This window comes from Astatotilapia calliptera, chromosome 1 (genome assembly GCF_964374335.1).
Source record: "Astatotilapia calliptera chromosome 1, fAstCal68.1, whole genome shotgun sequence".
NCBI classification, from domain to species: domain Eukaryota; kingdom Metazoa; phylum Chordata; class Actinopteri; order Cichliformes; family Cichlidae; genus Astatotilapia; species Astatotilapia calliptera.
The window spans coordinates 28,303,018-28,329,813 of record NC_137422.1 but is presented as its reverse complement, the minus strand read 5'-3'; the positions used below and the strand labels follow the sequence as shown (position 1 = coordinate 28,329,813).

Here is a 26,796-nt window from a genome sequence, read left to right as displayed (position 1 = left end):
TTTGCTGTAATCACAAACGTTTTATTTTTTTGTGTATTTCATGACCAATAAGATTAATAATTTCCTTAACCATCATGTAAACACAATACAGCCTCATTACAGTATAACTCAGGGGGGGAAAGCATTGTTAAAAATCAATACACAAACATCTACAAATCTTTGATGTTTGGGAACAACAAGAAAAGTTACACATCTGCAAGTCTTCATGTGCTTCTGTCTTTACAACACAATTAAAATGTTTACAATTCCCTTTGCTCAAGTGTTGATTCAAAATCCCAATAGGTTTACATGAAGTGATCTTTGACCAAATAAAAAACATTTTGCAGTGTGGCTAAATAAAACAGTTACTCAATACAGTGATTGCTAAACTCAGCATTGAGCAATCTATATATATATATAGATTGCTCAATGCTATATATATATATATATATATATATATATATATATATATATACATACATATATATATATATATATATATATATGTGTGTGTGATATGTGTGTGTGTGTGTGTGTGTGTGTGTGTATTAGGGGTGCAACGATACACAAAATTCACGGTTCGATATTTTTTCGATACAAAAAAATGTTCATGCTTTTTTAATTTGTCATTTATTAAAATTATGAATATATATTTTAACTCAAAGGTACAGTTTTTAAATTTAATGTTGCTGAAACAAAGTAATAAAAAAAATTAATCTATCTGATCGAGAAATCACTCATCTTTGGAAAAGAGAATTTATTACAGAGAAATGGCTCTTTCCAAAATAAAAACTGTACTATACGCTTCTTCTAGGGTATACTCTCAGCAGCATATTAAACATATCAGGTCCCCATAAGGAGAATCATGTGCTAACGGCTGTCTAAATCAGCGGTCCCCAACCTTTTTTGCGCCACGGACTGGTTTATGCCCGACAATATTTTCACGGACCGGCCTTTAAGGTGTCGCGGATAAATACAACAAAATAAAACTAGTACCAGTACCGAAAAAAGAAGATTTATTCATAACACACATGAAAAGACCCAGGAAAACCGAGTTAACGATAAAAACGATAACAAAAAAAAACGCTGAAAACCAATAAAAACCCTGAAACCCATACATTTCACACATGAGCCTCAACTCTCGCGGCCCGGTACCAAACGATTCACGGACCGGTACTGGTCCGAGGCCCGGAGGTTGGGCACCGCTGGTCTAAATGACTCAGGTAAAGTTTGTAGCATGCGTGCTTGTTGTTTTTGTCTGCTTCCACTTGTCTTTGCACTAGGATGATGTCGGCGTAAATGTGCAGTCATATTCGCTGTGTTCCCACTAGTGCTGTCAGCGTTAATCCCGTTAAAATGACGTTAACGGCATAACGAGGCAAATCTCCGTTAACGAGTAACTCCGTGCGTCGGGCTGGATGGCGTCAACACGTTATCGAGCTAACTGCGCTAACGCACTAGTTCCCACCAATGTAATTGAGCATTGCATGGCACATCTGACATATTGTTTTACTTTTGTCCATGACGCGCTTACCTTCAGGGTCATACCTCACATGAAAACCAAAACAGTTTCAAACACCAGATCTGAATGAGGGTGGGGGAGGTTCAATTTCAGGTAGCGTTGAGGCAGTAGCCATGTTGCAACGCGCTTAGCTTCTGTCTCACTAGCTTGCGCTGCGCTCAGTGGATCTGCGCTAGACAGTACAGCCTAGGCAGAGAAGTCGAGCGCAGATCCACTGAGCGCTCAACACAGACAGCATCGTCAGAAGAAAAGTTGATAAAATAAATAAAACATTTTGTATTGCTCGATACATATGCGTACCGAACCGAAAGCACTGTATCAAACAGTTCAATAACGATACATGGATTGTTGCACCCCGAATATGTATGTGTATTGTGTGTGTGTACGTGTGTGTGTGTGTGTGTATAGTTCACAAGTATATAATTTTTAAAAGTAAAAACAGATGAAAGCGTACCCTTTCATCTGTTTTTAGTTTATATGTCATATACTTCTGGAATATCCTGCAGATACTCCCACTGTATCCTGCAGTCATTCTATATAAACACAATTTCTGAGCCCTGAACCAACAAATTTAAATTATTTCATTTCATCCTACTTTTGCAGAGAAGTGAGCTCTAAAATGTGTCTCTAAGCCTTTAGGCACACTTCCTGTTTCCAAAACTAGACAGAGCATTTTTCATTACCCCGTAGACACCGAAACGCGTTATCCCTTCTCATTCAGTTTTCTCAGGAGGAGCTACATCCATTAGCAGCTGGAGATGCATAGTGATGGGCCCTATCAGGAAACAGAAGTTAGAGGTCAAATCAACACAAGCACTTAAGTAATCATCATTTCATATCAATATTTGATCATATAATTCTACATACTTCTCAACATATATATTTTAAATTTTTACAGTCAAAAATATAAACTTACTCATGATTTTGCGCCCCCAGTTCACTTTTCGGTAGACAAATGGGTAGTAAAGGATAAGACCACTGAAGATGAAGATGGTACAGTAAAGGTATTCCAGCTCTGGCTGATCAATGATGGGTGCCAAGACCAGGTAGCAGGACACCAGGACCATGATGCCTGCTAAGACCACCGGTATCTTCAAGGGAACAGAGAAGTACATAGGAAGTATTTGATTTATGTATTTGATTGTCTAATATTTGATGTAACACTTAAAAATAATAACTTTTACTACTACATTTTGAGACAAAAGCTAAATATGGCTGACTAACAAATAAAACAGAAATTACTGTTGACTGCATAGACGAGTCAAAACAGATAGAAATGTTTTCTAAAAAACTGATAAAATTTTCTAAAATCAAGTATATATTTGACCTTCTATTACTGATCATAACTATTCTGTTAACTAGGTATTGTTAAAATAAATAAAATAAATCCTCATCTCAAGGCTTGATTGTGGTCATTTTTTGTATGATGTGGTTTGTCAATCCAAATTAACAAGGCATCAAAATGAATAAAATGATCTTTTGTGCCAAACAGCATAAAAGATAAACTAGGCTCACCTTAACTGGTCTGTCCAGGTCCTTTCTAGTGAAGCGCATGACTATGAGAGCCAGTGCTGCCAGCCCATAGAAAAACCACTGAGCAAAGCTGAAGTAGTTAATGAGGGTGTTGATATCTGCTGGAATAATGTAGAAAATAGCCAAAACACCCTAAAACAGAGAAAAATTAAACAGTGAAATGCCATGTAGTGAAACAACACAGTGTATTGTTTATCTGAGAATCCATGTAAAATTTATAGGACTTGAAATGACACTGGTTTTTGGGCTCATTTAAAACTTTTACAATCTGTAATCAACACACCGTGAAAGGACATATAACGTTTTAAACAATAGATGGCTGATCATCTGAGGCCAAATAGAATGCATACAAAATGAGTCATTAATGCGTAAGACTCACATTGAATATAAGAGCAGGAGCAGGAGTGTAGCGTTTCACATTAATGTAGGATAAGATTTTCACCATGTGTCCTTCTCTGCCAGATGCATAGACCAATCTGTAGAGCAAAAAACATTAGGTTTACATTATTAATTTTTTTCTTTTTGCTATAAATTTGTTGTATTTTTTTATTTGCTTTTTCGTTCCATCCCCTTCAGGATTCTAACTTTCATTTTCAGATATTGTTTCATTTTTACACATACATAAATATGCACTTCAAACCGCTCTAAAGGTACTGACAGAAATAATCTAGATTATGCCAAACTATCAGCATGACATGCAATATGTAATAGATGTCTCTTTTACCTGCCAGCAGTGAAGCAGCTTCCATTGGCAGAACCAAATGTTGAGAAGACAACAAAGAGAGGAACAATCCAAGATGCTGGGTAAAGGACTCTGTCTCCAAAAGTCTAAAAAAATACAAACTAATGTTTCAGAAAATACAAGGTGTGAAAACAAGGGGCTATTATGCTCATTTACAATTGTCATGTTATTTACAGTAATTCAAGATATGAAGCTTGATTTTGACACTTTAATATCAATATTATATATCACTATGTCTAATTTCCTATCTCCCACCAAAAAAGTAATACAATCTCTTCCTTTTATTACAGACAGTGTTGTAATAAAGCTCCTTGGTTGTTTGCATCCATCCTTTACATTACAGTTGTCTTGACCCTGCAGTCAGCTATTGTTGCAGAAAGCTTGTTTTGTACTCAGAGAAAACTTAGCTGTTTCCATTTTACAAGCGTGTCCATCTCACATTAATGGTGACTTAGGCTGGGCAAGCTGAGAAGTCAGCAGCTTTTTCAGGATCAACACAAAAATAAACCTTCTTTGATTTTGTCTTCACTTTTCTCGAAACCAAACTTTTTTTCTTAAATTCTGAAACACATCATCCTTTCTATCCAGTTACTGTAACTGTCAAATACTTGAAACATCATACCTAAAAACTAATATTACTAGCTAGATAAAAATGATTATCAGATTTGCAGTCACTAAGTAAACATTTGTTAAAGTATAGGTGAGTGAATCCCAGTAGCAAGATGCTTATTGACCAGTGTTATCCTTACCACAGCAACCGCTGGAGACAAAAGCAGTTCAGTTGTGGTCATAACAGTGAAGTAAGCAACATTGACCAAAACATAGCACACAGTAACCAAAGGAATCCCAATAACAATCGCCAGTGGCAAGTCCCTGAAATTAATCAACAAAAGAAAAAGTATTTTAAAAAAAATTCAATGCCTTGTGAGTTATTGCTTAACACTAGAGTCTCTTTAAGGCCTGTTTTTACCTGAATGGGTCTTTTAGCTCTTCTGTGATGAAATTTAGTTGGTTCCTGTAAAAGTAATGAAATAGAAAATATATGATACATATTTCTCAGTAGAGCACTGGACTCAAATGTATATGCACATACTCAGTAACCCAATTAAGTCCAGTTTTTCTGGCCTAATAAACAGAAAAAGAGTTAGCCTCTTCAGCATCTTCGGTAGCAGTAACTTATTCTTTTATGTCTTTCATGTTTTATTTGCCCTTTAAATACAACCTCAGATGAATGACACTAAATCATGTTTTCCATGGAAATTAAAAGGTTTAATACCAACTGGTGCTGCTAATAAACTACACTGCAGTGATCACTGGCAGTTTTGGCAGTTTTCTAGTCTGGATCATTCAGGTGTGTGTTAACACAGAGGCAAGGGGGAACAGTGTTGGAGAGCAACGGAATACATGTGCCGCCGTTACGTATTTAAAATACATGTAACTGTATTCCGTTACAGTTACCGTTTAAAAAGGTGGTATTCAGAATACAGTTACTTTGCTAAAATAAAGGGACTACACGACGGTCTTTCCTGTTTCATATGTTAGGCCAGACCTTCCCAAAGTGTGGGGGCCGCCCCCTAGGGGGGGGGCGCAGAGCCATTGCAGGGTGGGCGTGGAATGAAAGAGGGGGGGGGGACAAAACGCTTGGACACTGCTAACACGGGCGCCCACAGAAACCAGGGGAGGCTGAGACCAGGGGATACAATTCTACTGTTAATGAACATGTGGTGTCCCCTCACGGAGTTAACTTGACACAATTCTCCTGTGTTTCTGTGAGCACATTATTAGACAAGGTTTTGAGTTCCAAGGATAATGTTACCACCAGCACACAGCCTAAAATGTCACCTGTCTCAGCTAAGGGTGCTAGCACAGCATTATCTGTACCCATTTCTCCATACACTCTACATAACACCCTTGAGTTACAGTCCACCTCAAGCATGGTCCCAAGTCAATGTACCATTACCACTATCATGCTGGTCAGTTCTCATCAACTAGATTCATACCTGAATATTTCATGTTTGCCCAGGAGCTTATCCATGAAGGTTTAAGTCATGTTTTTGTGGGTAATATTGTAATCCTTGTTTTCCCTGTGGCTGACCCAGCTTATCTGGGCCATAAAGATAAGTCATTGATTGAGACTGAAAGGAGGAATGTAGAAACAGGGCTTTCTGTTTTAGAGCCTATTATGACAGCCAACATGAGTCTTGAAGTGAATGAGCTGGTCCCTGCCTCAGGACATCTAACACCTGTTTGCTTCTGGACTGATAACTGTAAGATGTCATGTGAATGCAGCCAGCATATCTCTTCGTCAGCTGGGGGGCCCGAGGAGTCCGTCCAGCCTCAGCTTCTGCTTCGCCTGGTCCATAAAAATGAAAAATCACCATCGGCCCACTGGGCAAATGCCCCAATGGCCAGTCCAGCTATGCGGTCAGCTAGTGGGTAACAGGCATCTCCGAAAACATTAGAGCACTTATGCAAATATGTGATGTCTTGATAAATCAAGCAGATATTTCAAGTTTACACAGCACTATTCTTGCCTGAAAATATCGTAAAAGTTTATTTTGTGACCCAGAAAGAGTAATATTTCAAACTCCGCCACTCTGTGTTCCTCTGCCACTGCCTTGTTTGAGTTTTGGACGTAATGGATTCTGGGATATTGCATTTCGTCATTTTGAGCTGATTGGAGACCAAAACAGACTTGCATCCAAGACTGTGATTGGCTGGTTTTGTGGCACAAATATAATGGTGTACAGAAAGAGTTGAGCGCGCACGGGCAGAAAAGTTGAAAGAGCAAGCAACACATTGAGGGCAAGCGCAAATGCAAAAACTGAGCAAGAGGGGCTGCTATTGTGTGTGCGTATGGATAATAGCAAACACTGAAATACATTTTTTTGCACGCAGCAATGAATTTTGTTCACTCAAATTTAGCTTTTCTTCACTCAAAATAAATTTCTCCTCAAAATGCGACACTTGCACCTGCAAAGTTTTTTCTACGTGCGCTCAGAATACTGGCACAAAAATAACGCCATAGTTATGTGTCTGTGAGCGCCAGGGGGGGAGAAAAAGTAGAGTGGAAAAGTACGAGCTGTCACCGAGCAGAAGTGGGAGATGGAAGCATGTAAATATAATAATAACCACTGCAGCCAAAAAGAGTGCCTGACAAGCCCAGTTGTAAGTAAGCTATTAAGACTCGACTGTACACTGTGTTCGTGTTTTCCTCCAAACCAATAAGTTCCTTAGGAGCAGCCTTTCAACACCTCTCTCTGTCTCTCGCTAGCAAAGTTGACAACAAAGTAAAGCTAGTTTTCAGCTACGAGCCCGTATTAGCCAGAGGTCCCTTTACTATGGTTTGGAGCCGCGGACCTGTTTTATATACGCGCGGAATAGTTTTATATACGAGATGACTGTAAAAAGTGCAGCTATACCTAATGTCCACCTACTGTTACTCATTTTATATTAAGATTTAAAAATCTAGTTGCTATTGGCATGGCGAGTAACCTTCAGTAATAAATCACACAGCAATAGTACATTCATGTAGTTGTAAAAAAGCATGGTAATATATTAAGTAATCCAAAGTATTCAGAATATGTTACTCTCATTGAGTAACGTAACGGAATACGTTACAAAGTACATTTTGGGGCATGTATTCAGTAATCTGTAGTGGAATACATTTTAAAAGTAATCTTCCCAACACTGAGGAGGTAAGATAGTAAAGATAGAAGTTAGTAAAGATACTGGGGAAACAACTTTACTATTTGTCAATTTCAGAAGAGTTATAAGCCATGTATACATTTTAAAGCAAGCAAGCAATTTGAAATTCATGAATCTATAGTAGGAAACATTCAAGACAAGTGCCAATATTCCCAGGATTACAGAAGTTGCCAAAAACCGAAGAGTTACATTTCAGTCTCTACAGGCCTTAGTTAGCATGTTCAATGTTAAAGTTGATGACAGTACAAATAGAAAAATACTGAACAAGTATGGCTTTGCTTGGAAGGGTTGCCAGAAAAATATCTCAGTTCTCTAATAAAATATGGTAGCAAGATTTGCAAATACATCTGAAAAAAACCCAAGATTCCTGGAAGTATATTCTTTTCAAAGATGAGACCAAAGTGGAGAATATTTGCCAAAAACAAAAGAAATTATATCAGCACAAACACCTCATACCAACTGCCAAGCAAGGTGGTAGAGCGGTAATGATTTGTGCTCGTTTTACAGAACCTGGGCACCTTGCAGTCATTGAGTTGACCATTAACTCCTCTATATACCAAAGCATTCTAGAATCAAATATGAGACCATTTATCCAACAGTTAAAATTGGCCAAATTGGATCATGCAAGAGAGCAGTGACCCTAACCACACCAGCAAAACTACAAGAGAATGAGTGAAAAATACAAATAAAAAATATAGGTATATCAGTCACTCAGTCAAAATTCAGCCCTTTCTAGCTGAAAAGCTGTGGTAGGAGTCGTGCATAAACAAATGCCCAAAACCTCACTGAACTGAACAGTATTGCAAAAGCAGTGGGCCAGAAATCCTCTATAATGATGAAGGAAACTGAGAGTCATAGAAGAAATGACTAAGTTAATTTATTGCTGCCAAAAGGGGTTGAATCATGGAGTGTATTCCAATTTTCATACACTGTTCCTGCATTTTGATATAACTATTTCATTAACTAATTAATTACATATAATATGTTGTGTGTGTGTGTGTGTGTGTGGGGGGGGGGGGGGGGGGTGTATATCTGCTTACTAAAAATATTTTAGTGTAATTTGTTGAATGCTGCCTGATCTGGATACATCAGTAAGGTTATTTGAGATAAAATGCAAGCAGTTTGAAGTATGTCATTTTTAAAAACAAAGCTGTAAAACAGTTTTGTTCTTTTCTTTTCTGAATGCTGAGGATGGTGCCCCTTATTTGAATTCAGAAGAGCAGTACTCATCATATTATTACATATAGCCTGAGAAAGTATGAAACCAAGTAAATAATTACCATCCATCATAAGCCCAAAGCCCATTATAAAATGCAAGTCCAATTGCTCCAAAAGATGTTGCAGTGCCATCAAAAGCATTTGAAAAATTCTCTGTTTTTCCTAGACACAAATACATAATATACAATAATGTTAGTGGTTATACATTGGTTAACATTTATTAACACAAACATTTAAAGACAGAGTTGTATGTATAGATCTATAAGAAGACTGACCTTGTGCCAACAGAACGATTCCTGCTCCAACTATGACAAGAATGATTATAAGTTTGGCTGCAGTAAAGAAGTTCTGCACATAACTTGCCAGTTTGACACTCAAACAGTTGATGGATGTGATGATCACTGCAAAAAAACAGAAAATGTAATCATATATTTTCCCACCTATACATTTATAATTAAACACATTTTTCGAAGAAGACTTGGTATTAGGGGGTTAGTTTATCTGATAATTCTAAATTGACCAAAGGTGTGAATGTGAGTGCAAATGCACGTGGAGCAAGCAGCAGCAACTGTAGAGACTTCAGGACCAGACTGAGTATTGACATAGGTGTTGGAGAGGTTGTTGAGGGTCACTTTGTTGCTGCCCAATCATCTACTGGCGGTGACGATATACTGGATGGGAGAGGGTGATGACCCTCGGGTCTTCCAAGCCACGCTGGAGGCATAACAGTGGCCTCCTGCAGAGTGAGCATCGTGACTACTGCCTCCGCTCTCTGGAAAGGATCAAATGAGCCTGCCGCTGGCCTTACGATAGAGCTTCAACGACATCTGCTGGGCCATCATGGATAACTTGGGCCTCTCCCCGGAAGACCATCATGAACGGTTTCGGGACAGTCAGATGAAGGTAGTGGAACAACTGTTCATGTGGTCCTGGAAACTGAATGACACAGCAGTGAGGTGGCTGTAGCCCAGGCCGTCAGAGGGAAACCACCATGAACTGGTGGTTCTGCAGCAGTTCATTGAAGGGCTGCCCAGGGAAATGGCACGATGGGTCTGCTCCCATCGGTCAGCAAGCTTGGAAGCTGCGGTCACACTTGCGGAGGACCACCTGGCTGCGCAGACCAAGGGAGCAGAGAGCCATAGCCAGCCAGTTACCAGACCACAGCTCATGCAAGCACTCAGACAGAGGCTCCCCGACCCCTCCCCAGTGGAGCGGTCGCAGATGCTTCATGCAACAAACCAATTTTTACCTGGTCTGCTTGCCCAGGCCCTGGAGTGCTGGAAGGAGTGCGCCCGGGATCTGAAACGGGAGTGTCTGTTGAGGTGTTTCGCATACCCGGGGCTCCAAACCCCTCCCCTGGTCAAAGAGGGACATACAGCATTCCAGTAAGGTGTCAAGGGGGTATACGCTAGGTTTTGGTGGACATGGATAGTACACAGACCCTGGTCCACTAAACCCTGGTGGCGAATCCACTCTGCCTTCAATAATGCCCCATGGCGAATGGGCTACTAGTGAAGGCGGAGTGGATGAGGTGAACTGTGGTCATGGGGATCTTCGCAAGTTTCCCATTGTACCGCTGCATATAAAATTTAAAGGAAAAATGCATACAGTTAAGGCTGCAGATAACTCACGCCTATCGCATCCCCTATTTCTGGGAACAATTTGCCAGGGATGCAATATGAATGGCTATCCGGTGGATGGTCTACTCTGGGTATTACCTCCTGGAATGCTTATCTGTTTCAGGTCATCTCCTGAGTCGGGATCACCAAAGCTTACTGACTGATCAGGGCACATCATTCATGTCTCACACACTTAAGGAGTTGTAGGAATTGTTGGGCATTAAATCTGTTCAGACCTGCGTCTACCACCCTCAAACTGACGGGTTGGTGGAGTAACTGAATAAGACTTTAAGTTCATTCACGAGGATGAATGCAGTTGTGGTCATTGGTTAGACCCTTTGTTATTTGCAGTGAGGAAGGCTCCCCAGGGCTCCACAGGACTTTCAGCCTTTGAGCTACTCCTCGGCAGAAAGCCACGGGGGATGTTGCACCTGATTAAAGAAAACTGATAGAAAGGTCCAAGCCAAAAATGAGATTCAATGCATCCTGGACCTGAGAGCAAAGCTGCACACTTTGAGGAGGTTATCAGGGGAAAATATACTCCAGATCCGGGAACGTCAACACCGCTGACTCAGGCAATTTTCACCAGGAGACAAAGTGCTTTTATTACTTCCTTCTTTAAGCTTAATGTTACTCACCAAGTGACAAGGACACGATGATTACGGGACATTAACTGTGAGGTGGTGCGGTCGGGGAAGAGCCACACAAATATGTCATCTCAACATTGTGCAAGCATGAAGAGAGGTGGAAACCGACTTTCTGGTGAGCCTGGTTAAGAAAAGGCTCAGATGTTGTTTGCAGATGTGTTTGCCCCCTGTCCGGCTGTATGAACCTCTCATAGAGCACCATTTTGAAACTCAGCCTGGTGTGACGGTGCGTTCACAGCCATACAGGTTACCTGAACATAAAACACACCCGAACATAAAAATGGGGATAATAGAAGAGTCACACACTACGTGGTGTAGCCCCATAGTTCTTGTGGTCAAAAAAGATGGGTCTGTATTGTACTGCAAAGTGAATGAAGTGTCACGATGTGATGCCTACCCCATGCCCCAGGACAACGAGGCTCTGGACCAGTCAGGCACAGCTGAATTTTTCATGCCACTGGATTTAACCAAGGGCTACTGGCAAATTCCCTTGTCTGCAGAGTCCAAGAAAAAAAATGTCCTTCTCCACTCCGTAAGGATTGTACCAATTTGTAACACTTCCGTTTGACTTGTTCAGTGCCACAGCCACCTTCCAGTGCCTCATAGACCAGGTGTAGCGTCCACACGCTTCATATCCTGCTGCCTACCTGGAAGATGTTATCATCCATAGTCATGCTTGTGCATGTGCAATGGGTGGCTGGGATCCTGGAGTCCCTGAGGCAGCTGGGCTCACATCCAACCTGAAGAAGTGTGCAGTTGAACAGAGGGAGGTCCAGTATTTGGGGTACCACTTTGGGGGCGGACAGGTGCACCCAAAGATGGAGAAAACAGCATCCATCACAGCCTGCCCATGTACTACCACAAGTTCATGCCCGGAAGGGTGAACCAGATCTGGTCCAGTGGATGGAGTGGTGTCAGGCGGCATTTGTGTAGGTGAAGAAGCCCTTCTTTGGGGAGGTCCCCACACCTAACTTTTTTCCTCCCTTTTTGTCCTGCAAACAGACACCTCGAATGGAGGGCTGGCCGTTTTGTCCCTGCAGGTAAGGGGGGTAAAGTGACCGATCTTGTACATCAGCCAGAAGCTGACAGAGTGAGAAGGAGCTGGTGACAGGAGAGTGGAGTCAGCTGGAAAGTGTTTACCCCGAAACACTGTGGAAGCGTAACAAACAAAAGAAACTGTGGGATTATAATATTATTTTATGCCATGTTATACCCCTAATTAAAGATTGTGAATTATTATGTAGTTTTAGTTTGCATTATTCTCCTGAATTAGAAGAAGGTGATAACTATTGCATTTGTTAAACTGATTTGCATTACATTAGACTGCTGATTTATTGTGAATGAATGATATTGTTTTATGATGCATTATACTGCTGAGTTATAAGAAATACTGTTCGCAGAAAGTCATCGCCTTATTTGTCTGATTAGAAGAGAACAGAACATACTGGAGTTTTCTGCCCCATCTCAGCAGGAGCAGATAAACAGGGAGCCAAGGTCGTAGCTTAGGCGCTGTGTGAGAGAAAGAATGTGAATGTTTAGGCTTTTATGATTAGGTGGGGGCCACTAGAGGCTATAAGAGTTTGATCAATGCTCCACCATTTTGAGATCTGATGCTGTCTGCGTACGGTGTCCATCTCCCACGCGTGTGATCATTAAAATCATCGTTTGACTCAACCCGGCCGGACCAGTGTTGTTATTTTGGTTTTTCCTCTTGTATCCATCCCCAATATTTGAATCCGTAACAAAACCCATAGTAAGAATACTGTGTGGTCTGAGTTGTGTGTAGGCATCACAGTTGGCTTTAATTATTTTAATTTCAATAAAAGTATTTTTTTTTTACATCTGCAAATTGGAGAGTGACATCGTTCTGGACACCTTACAAAGTAAGGCACACATTAGCTTGAAATGGCTAATGTGGCCTGAAAACCGATTGTCTTCACAATCACTTTGTGGTTTCCATTATAAAGTATAGTCATGTATGACCTTCTAAAGTGACTCTGTACTTGTGTATAGTTTATTGCTGTTAAGCATGAACTTACATATAGCCGCTGCTGCTAGACACTTGGTGACAATTAGAGGTGGAGAGCAGCCAGGGTAGAAAGGAGTAGAGGCATATTCTGCAAAGCTCAGTGTGATGATAGCAAAGGATGAAGGCTTTAACACCATAATAGTTGTCCAGGAGTAAAGGTAGGCAACAATAGAGCCAAAAGCCTCCATGAAATAGGGGTACTCGCCGCCTGATTTGGTGATCATGGTTCCAAGTTCAGCATAACACAGTGCTCCTATGCAGCCACACACAAAAACACAGAAAGGAAAGTTGTAAAACAACACAGAAGAAGGGACTTTCAAAACTTTGTATGAGTTCATGTATTCAAAGCAGTGGTAAGAAACCTTGCATGTCTGTGACACTCATATATGCTTGGCACACTCAATCGCTGTCATTATATCTCCCTTGCTTCTTATGCTCTCATTTTCAATGCTCTTCACCTCTTATTTTAGTTTTAATAAGATCAAAAGAAATGGTTTCAAATTTGTTTTTTTCTAAATTTTTGCATTACATTGCAGGTGCTTGTGCTTCCAGAAATATATGTAATATATGATATATAGATAGATATAGATATACACTCAACAAAAATATAAACGCAACACCTTTGTTACTGCTCCCATTCCCCATGGGATGGACGTAGAGACCTAAAATTCATTCCAGATACACAATATAACCATCCCTCCCAAACAGTGGTCACAAATCAGTCCAAATGTGTGGTAGTGGGCACATCTGCTATATTGAGATAATCCATCCCACCTCACAGGTGTGCCACATCAGGATGCTGATCTGACATCATGAGTAGTGCACAGGTGTACCTCAGACTGCCCACAACAAAAGGCCACCCTGGAATGTGCAGTTTTGTCTCACAGCAAAATGCCACAGATGCCACAAGCAATTAGGGAGCGTGCAATTGGCATGCTGACAGCAGGAATGTCAACCAGATCTGTCGCCCATGCATTGAATGTTCATTTCTCAACCATAAGCCGTCTCCACAGGCGTTTCAGAGAATATGGCAGCACATCCAACCGGCCTCACAACCGCAGACCTCGTGTAACCACACCAGCCCAGGACCTCCACATCCAGCAGGTTCACCTCCAAGATCGTCTGAGACCAGCCACCCAGACAGCTGCTGGAACAATTGGTTTGCACAACCAAACGATTTCTGCACAAACTGTCAGAAACCGTCTCAGGGACGCTCAACTGCATGCCCGTCGTCCTCATCGGGGTCTTGACCTGACTCCAGCTCGTCGCCGTAACAGACTTGTGTGGGCAAATGCTCACATTCGATGGCGTCTGGCACGTTGGAGAGGTGTGCGCTTCACGGATGAATCATGGTTCACATTGTTCAGGGCAGATGGCAGCTGAGAATGTCCCAGTTCTTGCATGGCCAGCATACTCACCGGACATGTCACCCATTGAGCATGTTCGGGATGTGCTTGACCGGCGTATACGACAGCGTGTACCAGTTCCCACGAATATCCAACAACCTCGCACAGCCATTGAAGTGGAGTGGACCAACATTCCACAGGCCACAATTGACAATCTAATAGACTCCATGCGACGATGTGTTGCACTGCATGAGGTGGTCACACCAAATACTGACCGGTTCTGGGTCCCCAGACCCCCAATAGCGCAAAAAACTGCACATTCCAGGGTGGCCTTTTGTTGTGGGCAGTCTGAGGTACACCTGTGCACTACTCATGATGTCAGATCAGCATCCTGATGTGGCACACCTGTGAGGTGGGATGGATTATCTCAATATAGCAGATGTGCCCACTACCACACATTTGGACTGATTTGTGACCACTGTTTGGGAGGGATGGTTATATTGTGTATCTGGAATGAATTTTAGGTCTCTACGTCCATCCCATGGGGAATGGGAGCAGTAACAAAGGTGTTGCGTTTATATTTTTGTTGAGTGTATATCTATATAGATATAGATATAGAGATATAGAGATATAGATATGTAGACACACACACACACACACACACACACACACACACACACACACACACACACACACACTCTTCACCAGTGTGCCACCCAATTTCTGGGCTTTCAAGTTAGGTTGACCAGAAAGTATATCTTCAGATCCATATAATTAGATTCAGGAAATCCAGATTAGATGGAACCCATTTTATATAAAACTCTGTCAAACTACAATAATCAAAATCTAAATACAACATAACTGAAATACAAACTAAAGCCATACTAAATAGCGTGTGCTAGTATAAACAGTACAAAACAAAAATTTAGCTGACTTAGATCAGACATCTTTTGTTATTTTTTCCCCATTTAATTGTTTTCTCACATCAAACAGTTCACAGTGTCTGAGTGATAAAACAACGATGTTCTTTACGCGAGCTTAATTAATCTGAAGACTAATGTGCACTAAAAATCCTCACAATAACGATTTTGACTTCAACAGCCAGTAAAAACATCTTCCACAATGAAAAATTATATTCCTGGCAGAAAACAAAAGGTGATACTGTGTGAGCTTGTTCCTATTCTGACCATCATTATTTGTCTACATGACTTGAAAAGAATATTAGATTCCTGATATAGCAACAGAACTGGTTGCCGAATACAATGAAATATGAGTTAAAATGTTGGTCTCACCAAGAGTAGATAACACGCCGCAAGCAGTCCAGATTAGGAGGCAAGGTCCCACAGCTCCCGAGTACAGCAAAACAGACTTTGGGGAAATGAAAATGCCTGAGCCAATCATAGTCCCCACAATGAGACAAATGCCACTCAGCAGACCAACCTAAGCAAGCACATGGAAAATAAAAAATATTAATGTGTTTTTTCAGTTATTTAATGTCAGTAACTGTTTTCAGGAAACTATCATTCCCATGTGTTCTATAACATCATAATTATATTATAAAATAATAATTTTTTTAGCAACACCGTTTAATGCGTGGCTGTGCTTCAGCTCTTGGGATCTGAAATTATAGTGGAAATAGTTGATGCACCATTTCCGTGTCATATTTTGATTTTAAGTTGGTTGACAGCAGCAGTTAAACTCCAGAACTGGTTGAATCAGACATCATTACGTTGCCACGCTGAGTGAGGCAGAGTAAGCTGCTAAAGACTAAATTAAAGATGAAGAAGTCCCTTATCATTAAAGGCAAAATCCTCACATCTGCTGTGACAAAACAAATTTCCCACGTGTGGGACTAATAAAGGTTATCTTATCTTATCTTATCTCACAACATGTGAAAACAAACATCAATGCCACTTTTATAGGTAATTTCATTTTTTAGTCACCATAAGTATATCAGGCAAGAGATAAGGGTAAGAATGCACTAAATGGTAAATGGCCTGTATTTATATAGTGCTTTACTAGTCCCTAAGGACCCCAAAGCGCTTTTCACATCCAGTCATCCACCCATTCACACACACATTCACACACTAAACTCGTACTTTGTCTAAATCACTGCAAAAGTGTTCCAGATCTTTCTGTGGATCTCATACAGCCTTACCCAGTCATGAAAAAAAAAAACCCAGAGAGGCTTGTCATCTCTATACCTGTTTAGAAATTTCCCAAGTATCCTTGAGAGGAGTAAAGAGCTGGTTTAATGTTCCTCAACCAGAGTGAAACCACATTTTTCATTCTGAATCTTGGGTCCTGGTTGGTGTGTTGCCGGGGTTGTGGGCGGGTGGGTGCATGGGGGCCTGGCGCAGGGTGCCGCCGGTGCGTCGAGCCACCTGGGGGGCTCTTCAACTGGTGGGGGAGATTGTCACATCTTGCAGGAGGTTTCCGCTCTTCAGGAACTCTCTCTGCAGGAGGGGGAGATACAGGAGAGGTGGAGGAAGATCTCAGCCTGGGCGTCTATTGTCTTATGAGTGGATGGTGGTGTGGGTGCAGTTTTCTCTGTGGTGGGGTTGGGTGGACTGTCCTGGGCTCTGTGGAGCCGGGGGGCGCTGCTGCACTGGGCCCCAGTCTGGATGGGCCTGGGCCCCCTTTCCCTGGCGGGTCGCGGAGTATGGGGGTGCCTACTGGGGTCAGCGGGGGAGCTGGCCCCAGGGAGGGGTTACCTGCCCCTCCCTTCCTTCCCTCCCCATCTCCAGCTGCCTCCCTCTTCCCGCTCCACCACAACCACCCACACATGCAGGGCCTTGGAGTAGGGGTATGTCACCAGGGTGCAGAGGAGGCTACCCCCCCCCCCCCCCCCTCTGTCCCCTTCTGGCTGCCTCTGCCTCAATTTTATCCCACAACTTAGACATTCACATTACTCACACTCTCATTACACATACATATAGGATCTTGGGGGTGGGCACGATACACGGAATCCAAATTACCATCAGGGTGTACACCTCACCCCTGGCGTCGTTGCCCACCTCTCAATTTTAAATACACGTAGACATTGAGGGCTAGCAGGAGGGACTATGCGCTTACCTGCTGCTCTCTGGCAGGTAGCTCCATGCCCTCCTGGGTTTTAAATGCACCTTAGAACACACATGCATCAACACTACAATGAGCGGGTGGAGGGAGGTTTGGAGTCTTCTCTCACCCCCATTCTCTGCGGCCTGCTGGAGCGGGGGGGCTAGGAGGAGGAGTTGGCCGTCCGACTGCGGTCTGGAGTGTGGGGCCTCCCTGCTGCTGCGGAGTCGGGGCGGTCTGCCTCCCCCCACCGCAGGGAAAAGGGTAACACCACCTGGGTCTGGGTGCAGTTCCCCCTCCAGGGGCAAGGGTACCTAGACCCGGTTCGTAGAGTACGCTTGGGGAGTGTGATTGTGTGTACAGCGTCTCTTTATGTCTGTCTCCACGTTGGTTGAGTGTGGAGTAAGTGCATATGAGAGCATGAGGGTGGGAATGGATGTTTGTATCTGTGTGTGCCTGTATGTCTGTGTCTATATGTCAGGTTGGGTGTCAGACGCCACCTCTCTGGGGACATCTCAGGCCCTCCAAGGTTTGGACGCCTATCTCCCCCCACCACCACTTCCCCTGCCAGTGGCGGACTCCCTCAGGTGTCGGTGCATTGGTGGTTCTTTGTGTCTGGGGGTGGGCGTCCGGGTACACACCGGCTCACTCCTTGGCGGCCGCTTATCGGGGCCTGGAGCCTGGGGCTCGCTCGGGCCACTTCGGAGGTGGGGTGCCCTCGGCCTCTCGGCCTGGGGCTCGGTCACTCAGGCACAGCTGGCTGCCGGCGGAGCTCACGGGCACGTCACTGCAACCCCCCCTGGCTTCTGCTCCGCGGCTGCTGAGTGAGCCCTCATCTGGGACTCTCCTCAGCTCTTTCTGGGACAGTGGCGCGGCTGCCCCTCTGTTGGTCTTCCTTGGTCTCTTGTGTTCTGAGGGCCTCTGGATGTCTGGAGTTTTGATCTCCTTCATACCTGCTTCATGCCCTGGAGGACGGGGCTGTGGCCCCCCCACACCCTCTAGCAGATCATTACATGAAGGACCCTTTTAAAAAAACAAGCGCGTCCATGCTCACAGGTGTACACACTAGAGATGGCACGATACCACTTTTTTATGTCCGATACCGATACCGATATCATAAATTTGGATATCTGCCGATACCGATATGAATCCGATATAATGTTTTTTAATCAACAAAACTGTTTTTTTTTAAATATCTTGCTGCATTTTGTATAAGTTCATACTCAAGTTTAAAACAACAACTACACTAAAGCTATTCTGTTATACCTGTATGCAAAAAAAAAATATTTCATAGTTCAGCAATACTGATCAATCTAATAAACTTAAACCTACACCATCCTCCCTATTCTGGTATTTTAAAGAGTACTTAGCGTAAATATTAAGCAACCTAACTAATAGGGTTCCAACTCCCAGCAACAACAAAAATAAATAAATAAAAAATAGGGAACCACCCCTCACACTCCACCTCATGATGCTTAATCAACGTAATCAACCTTAATTTGATGCAGTGTGAAAAAAAAATGCACAGAAATCAATTATTTTTCAAGAAATATTAAATAGATTCAACATCTTTCTTCAACAAAATTGCAGACTGCACAGATGGTACCTTCCCAAAGGAAAAAGTACTATAGCTTACTAGGGTATATATATATTAGACTTAATAGTCACTATATACAGTAATTGACTTCTATTCATTTTACATCAAATTAAAACTTTGGGTGTCAGATAATTATTTATTAAAAGCTAGACATTTTAAATGAGAATAAGAAAGAAAAGTATATCTTTGTGCCCCCTTTTCCCTGTTAATGCCCTATCGGCCCCCCTGGCTAAACTTTGCTAGATCCGCCCCTGCACAGTTACCAGCCGTCAGCTACGTAGAAAAAGATCCTCGAGTAGAAAGTAATATTAAATACATTCTAACAACAGCTTATCAAGCTTAAACGTGCTGCTGTTGTTCAGCCGCTGGTTTCCTCTTTCTGGTGCAAAGTGGGCCAAAAACAAACAAGAGAGAAGGACTCGCGACAGAAAAGCCGATCAGCTGATCATTAAGCAGTTTCATGATTGAAGTAGCAGCGAGAAGAGGCAGTCGTTCCATATATCGTTTGTTAAGCTTAACGCAGGAATGCTTTACAAACATTCAGAGATGGACTTACACACTTGCTTTACTTCTCTCGGGGATAACTTTGTCGGAGATGAAATGCCGGGTTGCTAGCGAAGCTCCACATGCTATCCAGACCACCGACAGGTCCCGCATGCCACAGCCGCTCTATCACGTGATGCCTACTGCTCCGACGTGCTAACATTCTGAGGTGAGTTACGGCGTGTTGCAAGTTTTGTGAGCTGCTTTCGTGATAATTAATGGATCGGATTACATTTTTTATTTTTTTCCGATATCCGATCCAGTAATTTAGGTCAGTATCGGACCGATACCGATACGTAATATCGGATCGGTCCATCTCTAGTACACACGGGTGATCACACCCACAAACTACACCCTTTTTGGCTCCTACCTCAAAGCACACTGTGTTCTGTTGATCTTATGTGCTGCACAATAATGTTTAATATTTTGTATTTACTGTCATATTCCCATATATCATTGTGATGTTGTTTATTCTATTACTCTTGTTCTCTTCTGCTTGTTTTCTTTTTTCTTTCTCAACAGGTGATCCAGGTGATCGATATATGCATTTTCTTTTTCTTTTTTTTTCCTGCTTATTCTGTTGGTTTTTGTCTTTTGCCCTTCTCCCCCGTCCCTCTTCTCAGCTGTTTCCCTTTCCCTCTTTCTTTCTCCCCTTCTTTCCCCCAGTCAAGTCTGTCCCGTATTCAGCAAGTGAAAATAAAATAAACAATAAAAGGTGAATCAAATGGACCATTATGGCAAGGCTGGGATGGTCAATTTGGTAAAGTAAATCCGTTGGGCATCTTTCTTTGCCTTTAGACAATAATTCTGATGGCAAAAGAGCCAAACGGGACAGGCAAAAAAATAAATAAATAAATAAAATAATAGTGGAAATAGTTGATGCACCATTTCCGTGTCATATTTTGATTTTAAGTTGGTTGACAGCAGCAGTTAACAAACTCAAGAACTGGTTGAATCAGATATCATTACATTGCCACGTTGAGTGAGGCAGAGTAAGCTGCTAAAGACTAAATTAAAGATGAAGAAGTCCCTTATCATTAAAGACAAAATTCTCACATCTCACAACATGTGAAAACAAACAGCAATGTCACTTTTATAGGTAATTTCATTTTTTAGTCACTATAGATAGATGAGGCTAGAGATAAGGGTAATACACTAAACTTGTACTTTGTCTAAATCACTGCGAAAGTGTTCCAGATCTTTCTGTGGATCTCATACAGCCTTACCCAGTCATGAAAAAAAAAACAGAGAGGCTTGTCATCTCTATACTTGTTTAGAAATTTCCCAAGTATCCTTGAGAGGAGCAAAGAGCTGGTTTAATGTTCCTCAACCAGAGTGAAACCACATTTTTTATTCTGAATCTGAGGTCCAACAAAGGGGCAGACTCTTCTCTTTTGTACCCTTGCATGCATCTTGTAAGGGAGGATACAGAGTATGGTCCCGTCTTCATAAAAAGGATGACCACCACTTTAGTTTGCACATTCAAAGACACCACCTTGACCACAATGTTTCAGAGGCATGTCAGCACACACCCTGATATCCCTTTGTTGGTGTTGATCTGATATCATCATAATAATTTTGGAGGAGGATCCAAAGATCAACACAACAACCAACAACCAACAACCTCTGAGTTTTCAGTTAGTATTTTCCAAGAATTTGGCTAATCCTATTACATTTTCACAAGTAAACCAGCATGAGTAATGTAAACTGGCTAAAGGCAAACCTAACTTGATACTATATTTATTATATTGTATTGATTAATAAAGAAGAACAGGAACGACACATCCTGGGGTTATTGAATCCAGGTCACTGACCAGTGTCCGTGGGACCAAAGAGATAATTAACTAGTTCAGCTTACATTCCACTAACAGTAAGAACACAGGAGGAATGTCACACAATCAATATGAAAAAATAAAATAAAAATTACACACTCTTTCAATTCTAATTGTTTTTTTTTTATCAAAACATAATAGGAAAAAAATGGTTTCACAAAACATTATACTTTTTCATTTATTTAACAAAAATTAAGCCAAAATTCAAAAAGCAGTATATAAAAAAAAATAATAATAGAAAACTAAGTATACCTCATTCAGTGAGAATTGAGTACCAGCCAACTGCCAATGATCAAATACACTTTTACACAATTAACTGATCATCAGCAAGTATGACCACTTCTAAGAGCAGAAACATTGTCAAGTTGTGGGTCTGAAGCATTCAAGTGTCTGATAACACAATGCTGTAAAGGAAAGACATTAGTAAACATGTTAAAGAATCAATTATTACTACCAATAAATCTGAGGTTTCAAGACACTTCCCAATGTTTTCAAGAGTGAATATTCCAGAAAATTCACCCTAAGGTGAAAAAAGACCCCCCAAAAAACAAGAGCTGCATCTCAGAATCCACAGGCCTCCGCTAGCATGTTAAATGTTGCGGATCATGACAGTGCGATTTGAAAAAGACTATACAAACATGGTTTGTGTAGAAGGGTTGGAAGGACAAAGTGTCATGGTCCTGGGTCGTGTGACCCCGTGTTGAGTTTTATGTATCTTTTGTATTCATTTATGCTTTAGCTTAGTTCGTCTAGTTAATTTCTAGGGTGCTGTTTAGCCCTTTGTTTCTTAGTTGTTTATGTCATCTCCCTGTACTCAGTCTCCCTGGTTCGTGCGTCTACCTGTCATGCGTGGTTATGTTTAGTTCATGTCATGTCTAATCTCCATGTTTCCTGTTTTACTTTGAAAGTCTGTATTCAATGTCAGTGTATTTAGTTTCACTTCTCCTGTCCTGTCTTTAGGTTCATGTGTGTCAGCTGTGCTCCCATGTGTGGCCACTTCCCCTGATCATCCCTCATGTGTATTTAGTCTCTGTGTTTCATGCAGTCTGTGTTGCGTCGTCTGTGTTCCCACCCTCCATGTCCTCACGGCCAGTCTTTACAGTCATCTTCATGATTTTCTTAGTCTTCATAGCTTATCAGTATCTGCTTCCAGTTTAGTTTAAGTTCAGTTTAGTCACAGTATTTCTGCTTTGTTTGAAACCTGCTCTCTTGTATTCGCACCGGGGTCCACCACACACACCACCGCACGGTCTGTCTCCTCAGATCGTGACACAAAGCCTTTTGTATCTAAAAAGAACATGACAACACAGCTAAAATTTGAAAAGTTGCATGGGTTGCCAGGTGAAATTGTTAGGGAACAATGTCCTTTAGACACACCATATCAACACAAACAACTTTTGACAAATATTTAGCACACTAGTGGAAGGGTAATGGTTTAGGTGACTTAGGCACCTTGTAGTCATTTAGTCAACCACTAACTCCTGTATACAAAAGTATTCTAGAGTCAGATTTATCTGTCCAACAGCTAGCTTGGCCAAAAGTGAGTCATGAACCAGGAGAATGACCCCAAACACATCAGCAAATCTGTAACAAAGTGGCTGAAAAAAGAAACTAATCAAGGTGCTGAAGTTCCCTGTCTAAGTCTTGAACCTAATTGAAAAGCTGCATAAACAAATATCTACAAACTTTAGAGCACTGAAGCAATATTGTAAAGAAAATTAGGTGGAAAAATCCTCCACAATAATGTGAGAGACCAATAAGATAATAGTTACTTCAAGTTATGGCAAATAAAAGTGGTTCTACAAGATACTGAATCATTGGGTGTACTTAGTTTGTCCACAAACTGCTTCTGCATTTTGGCTCAGTTTTTGGTAAATAAATAATGAAACAGTATAATATGCTATGTGTTTTGTTCATTTAATGTTTATTTAAATCATTTTAGTACCTGGTAAGGACTGGATATTTTTTTTGCTGTCTTGACAAGGCTCGCAAAATTTCAAAATCTCTGGTAGCCATTCGGGCAGGCATTCTTCAGTTTTTGGTAGCCCAAAATAAATTTAGTAGCCCGAATAAAAAAGAAAGCAATTTTTTAATGTTTTGTTTCCGTTACAATATTATACTTTAATGTATAATATTGTAATGGAAACAAAAATGAATCAAAAAAAATGTTAAAATACAAATCACAACAACTGTATAAAAATTACAACCATCAACTCAAATACTTGGTTCAAATTGAACAGAAATTTCTATGAACTTGTAAGAATCAGTCTGTGTCAGATCCTGAATCTGAAATTTCCACTGAAGTCACGGGTAAGAGGCAAGTGGAACCAAGATCTAGGCCATTTGCTTTATGAAGTTTGCAAAGACTGCTAAATTTTGCCAATAGTAGTTCACTCTTTCCAATATAGCACGCTGTTCTAAACAGCTTTTTCAGGAGTTCTTGTTGTGCTTGGTTTATTTTTAGTATGTTTTTTTGCAATTGCTGTTTGTTCTGGGAAAGATACTGCAGACTGGGCAATAATGCATTTCTTGCATTTCTCATGGGTTCTGATGGGGTCTTTCTTAAAATTACTGGTCCCAGTAACAAAGGCGCTTGTCGACTCAGAAATCAAATGAAACTCACAACACGCCTGGCAGAACATCATGTTATTTAGCTTGTCATATTCCAGCCACAGAAATTCTTTTGTCCATGAAACCAAAAAAGCTGCGCTTTCTTTTTGCCTCATAGTCTGATTTGTCCTAACTTTTCCGTTTTGTGGTAAGCTTTTCTTTGGCTGCCCCTTCTTCACCCTGACCTGTCTTATTTGGCTGAGCAGAACTAAAATACCAGCGTAAATCCTGCTGCTTTTACACACGTACTTACATAACGGTCAGCGATTCTTTGCACACTCAACCTCTCACATGTTTAAGCTTGCTGCGAGAGATTTCACTTGTCACTTTTGAATAGTAAGCTAATGAGTGATAAGACGATGTCAGAGGAATTGGTGCGCAATTAATCGTCACTCACCAATCAGTGCTGCTGCTCTCTACACACCGTTCGCACAATTGCAAAATGAAAGTGAAAGCAAAAAACAAGCGCAAATTCAAACGCAATTTCAATATGTCACATATTGACAGTGGCTCATCGATGCCAATGACATAATTACTCAGCTACATTGGCGAAAGAATGCAAAAGCATAGACATATATTTTCCTTCCTATGATAGCCCGACGGGCAGGGCTGAGTTAGATTTTGGTAGCCCGACTGGAAAAATTTTGCGAGCCCTGCTTGAATTAGGATTGATGGAGGGTTACTTTTACCATGACTGTAAATGCCGATATAATAAAAGAATTAAGAAGCAATAAAAAAGCAATATCACATAAAAACAAGTCTATAAAATGTGTTTAAAGAAGAGACCAAAGTAACTGATTTTCCAAGCCTTATCTCTTCAGGTAGGTCATTCTAAAGCCTAGGGTGTGGTCACTTTTAGGGCCCTCCCAGAAGGGCCCTACCTGAGGATATAAGGATGCAAACATTGGGTAAAATCTTAAAAATCTATTAAAATAAACAGCGATCTGGTGGGGCTTGATATAAAGATACAAAGCCAGTGACTTTTCTTTATGCCAGAAAGAGAATTACAGAAGTCTGCAGGAAAATATGTGTGAATGGACTTTTCCAGGATGAGAGCAACGACTATCATAATAATCCTATTTTAACCTGAGAAAACCTTTCAGTTCCCATAAGTTTATTTTAGGTCTTATGGAGCTTATTAGGCGTCTGGATTGCACTGCTGAGTGGATGATTATGGAGTTAATCTGTAGAGACGCTTGCTGTGGTACTGCCTGGTACTCAGTTCCAAGGCTCTATTATTGTAAAAGGTAAGGATGATCCTTTAGTGTGAAAATTTAGTGAGACTTGTTCTCAGGAACCTGCATGTATATAAAAGTCAAGCACACTGGTTCATACTTACATCTTTTTGAAGGGCAACGGCCTTCACCACCTCCTTGTTGTCTTTGGTAAGGTCAGTGGAGCCATTCTGTGACTCCTTTCTCTTCCTTATTCCACTTTCATCCATAGCAACACACTGGTCTATGAGGTAACATAAGTGTTGACACACATTACAGACCACTTACATTAACTTTTACAGGAAACACATCTTTGTTGTCCCTATAAAAGGTTATCATGACATGATAACGTTTAGAGGGAAAACTATGCTCTTCCATGGGCAGTAAATGTTCCCTTTCATCAAGATACACAGTGACTCTCAGAAACAAGAGCTCACTAAAAATCCACTCAAAGCCAAATCAAAACTAAATTTGTTCACAAATTGATTCCCATAATCTTACAGATTTAATTACATTACCAGGAACAGATATGGCTGAATTGCACAAATTTTGATTTTAAAGAGTTTCACTACAGTATTAACCTCATGCAGTGATATCTTAGACTAATCATCAATAGAGCAGCTCAATAACAGCCTTAAAGAGATCACTGAAATATCTTTAGAAGGGTTTTGGGTTGATTTTAAGTTTATTATAAGGTGATTCAGCATGTAAGCATTGTTTGTGTGGAGCTTTTAAACAAATATAATAGCAATTTTTAACAAATGTCCCTTAGAGCTGTATTAACTGTAATCCTTAACATTCATTAACTATTTGAGAGTCAAAGGGTTAATTTTAGTGATTTTTTGTGATTTGTAAAATTTGGATTTTGTAAAATTTGGATTTGGTGCTCTTTAGTGCAGTAATGATCAGCTCATATGCTTCATATGCTTTTTAACTGGGAAAAACTGTGAATATATTACTATTGTAAACATAGACTCCAACTTAGTCATACTAGGAGAACTGGTACAGACCGGCAGTAAGTCAAACATTATAAAAAGAATGGGGAGAGCGGAAATGTGTCTTACTCTGACACTCAGTGATAATATTTAAATACAAATTGTAGGAAAGAATTGCTTGAATGTAATTACATTTAACAGTAGCTCTGCATCACCACTATCACATACTATGTAATACATGATTATAAAGAAATGCACATTTAAAAAACATGTTTTAACTTACTTAACTTACTTGAAGAAAACAAAAACCTCAATGTTGGTCCATGAACCTTGAATGCAGCTTTTCCAAACCCAGGTGCAGTATTGTGAACACGCAAATTATGTTAAGCTAAGTTCAGTGAAGTAGAGCAGAAATGTCTGATGAAAATTGGGGGGGAAAAAACAAAAATCTCCATGAGACTGAGTAACTCCTCTGGTGGGAGGTTCCCAAATGTGATTGGACAGCTCTACATGAGAAGGGGGATGGGTTAAGGCGAAGTTCTAGCTTCATGAAATCTATTGAGCAGAAGCTTTAAAAAGGTACTGCTTTGAATTACACAGCAGATTTTCTTAACTCATAATATTGTGCAATAGCAAAATTTTATACATATGCAGCTCCCCAA

General features: G+C 41.0%; 1 protein-coding gene across 3 annotated transcripts; it reads right to left on the bottom strand.

Annotated features, from left to right (window-relative positions):
- slc7a9 (solute carrier family 7 member 9) lies at positions 1-26,796 on the bottom strand. 3 transcript variants are annotated; one of them, XM_026171835.2, is made up of 13 exons: positions 26,418-26,796; positions 25,325-25,443; positions 15,636-15,783; positions 13,008-13,250; positions 8,978-9,103; positions 8,765-8,864; positions 4,747-4,791; positions 4,526-4,649; positions 3,759-3,862; positions 3,414-3,510; positions 3,017-3,166; positions 2,418-2,592; positions 1-2,276 (listed from the first exon to the last, which is right to left on the bottom strand). In XM_026171835.2, exons 2-13 carry the CDS (start codon positions 25,427-25,429, stop codon positions 2,215-2,217), a joined length of 1,479 nt encoding a protein of 492 aa, XP_026027620.1. In that variant the 5' UTR covers positions 25,430-25,443; positions 26,418-26,796; the 3' UTR covers positions 1-2,214. The 3 variants fall into 3 exon arrangements, with proteins under 3 accessions (XP_026027620.1, XP_026027629.1, XP_080155911.1); XM_026171844.2 differs by having other exon boundaries at positions 26,427-26,796; XM_080299785.1 differs by lacking the exons at positions 25,325-25,443; positions 26,418-26,796 and adding an exon at positions 19,557-20,977.

Excerpts from the sequence above, each read along its gene's own strand:
- slc7a9 (XM_026171835.2), bottom strand. The coding sequence starts at position 25,429 with ATGGATGAAAGTGGAATAAGGAAGAGAAAGGAGTCACAGAATGGCTCC. Across the intron at positions 3,863-4,525 it reads TGTCTCCAGCGGTTGCTGTG|ACTTTTGGAGACAGAGTCCT; the intron begins GTAAGGATAACA and ends GTATTTTTTTAG. Across the intron at positions 2,593-3,016 it reads ACCTGGACAGACCAGTTAAG|ATACCGGTGGTCTTAGCAGG; the intron begins GTGAGCCTAGTT and ends GTTCCCTTGAAG.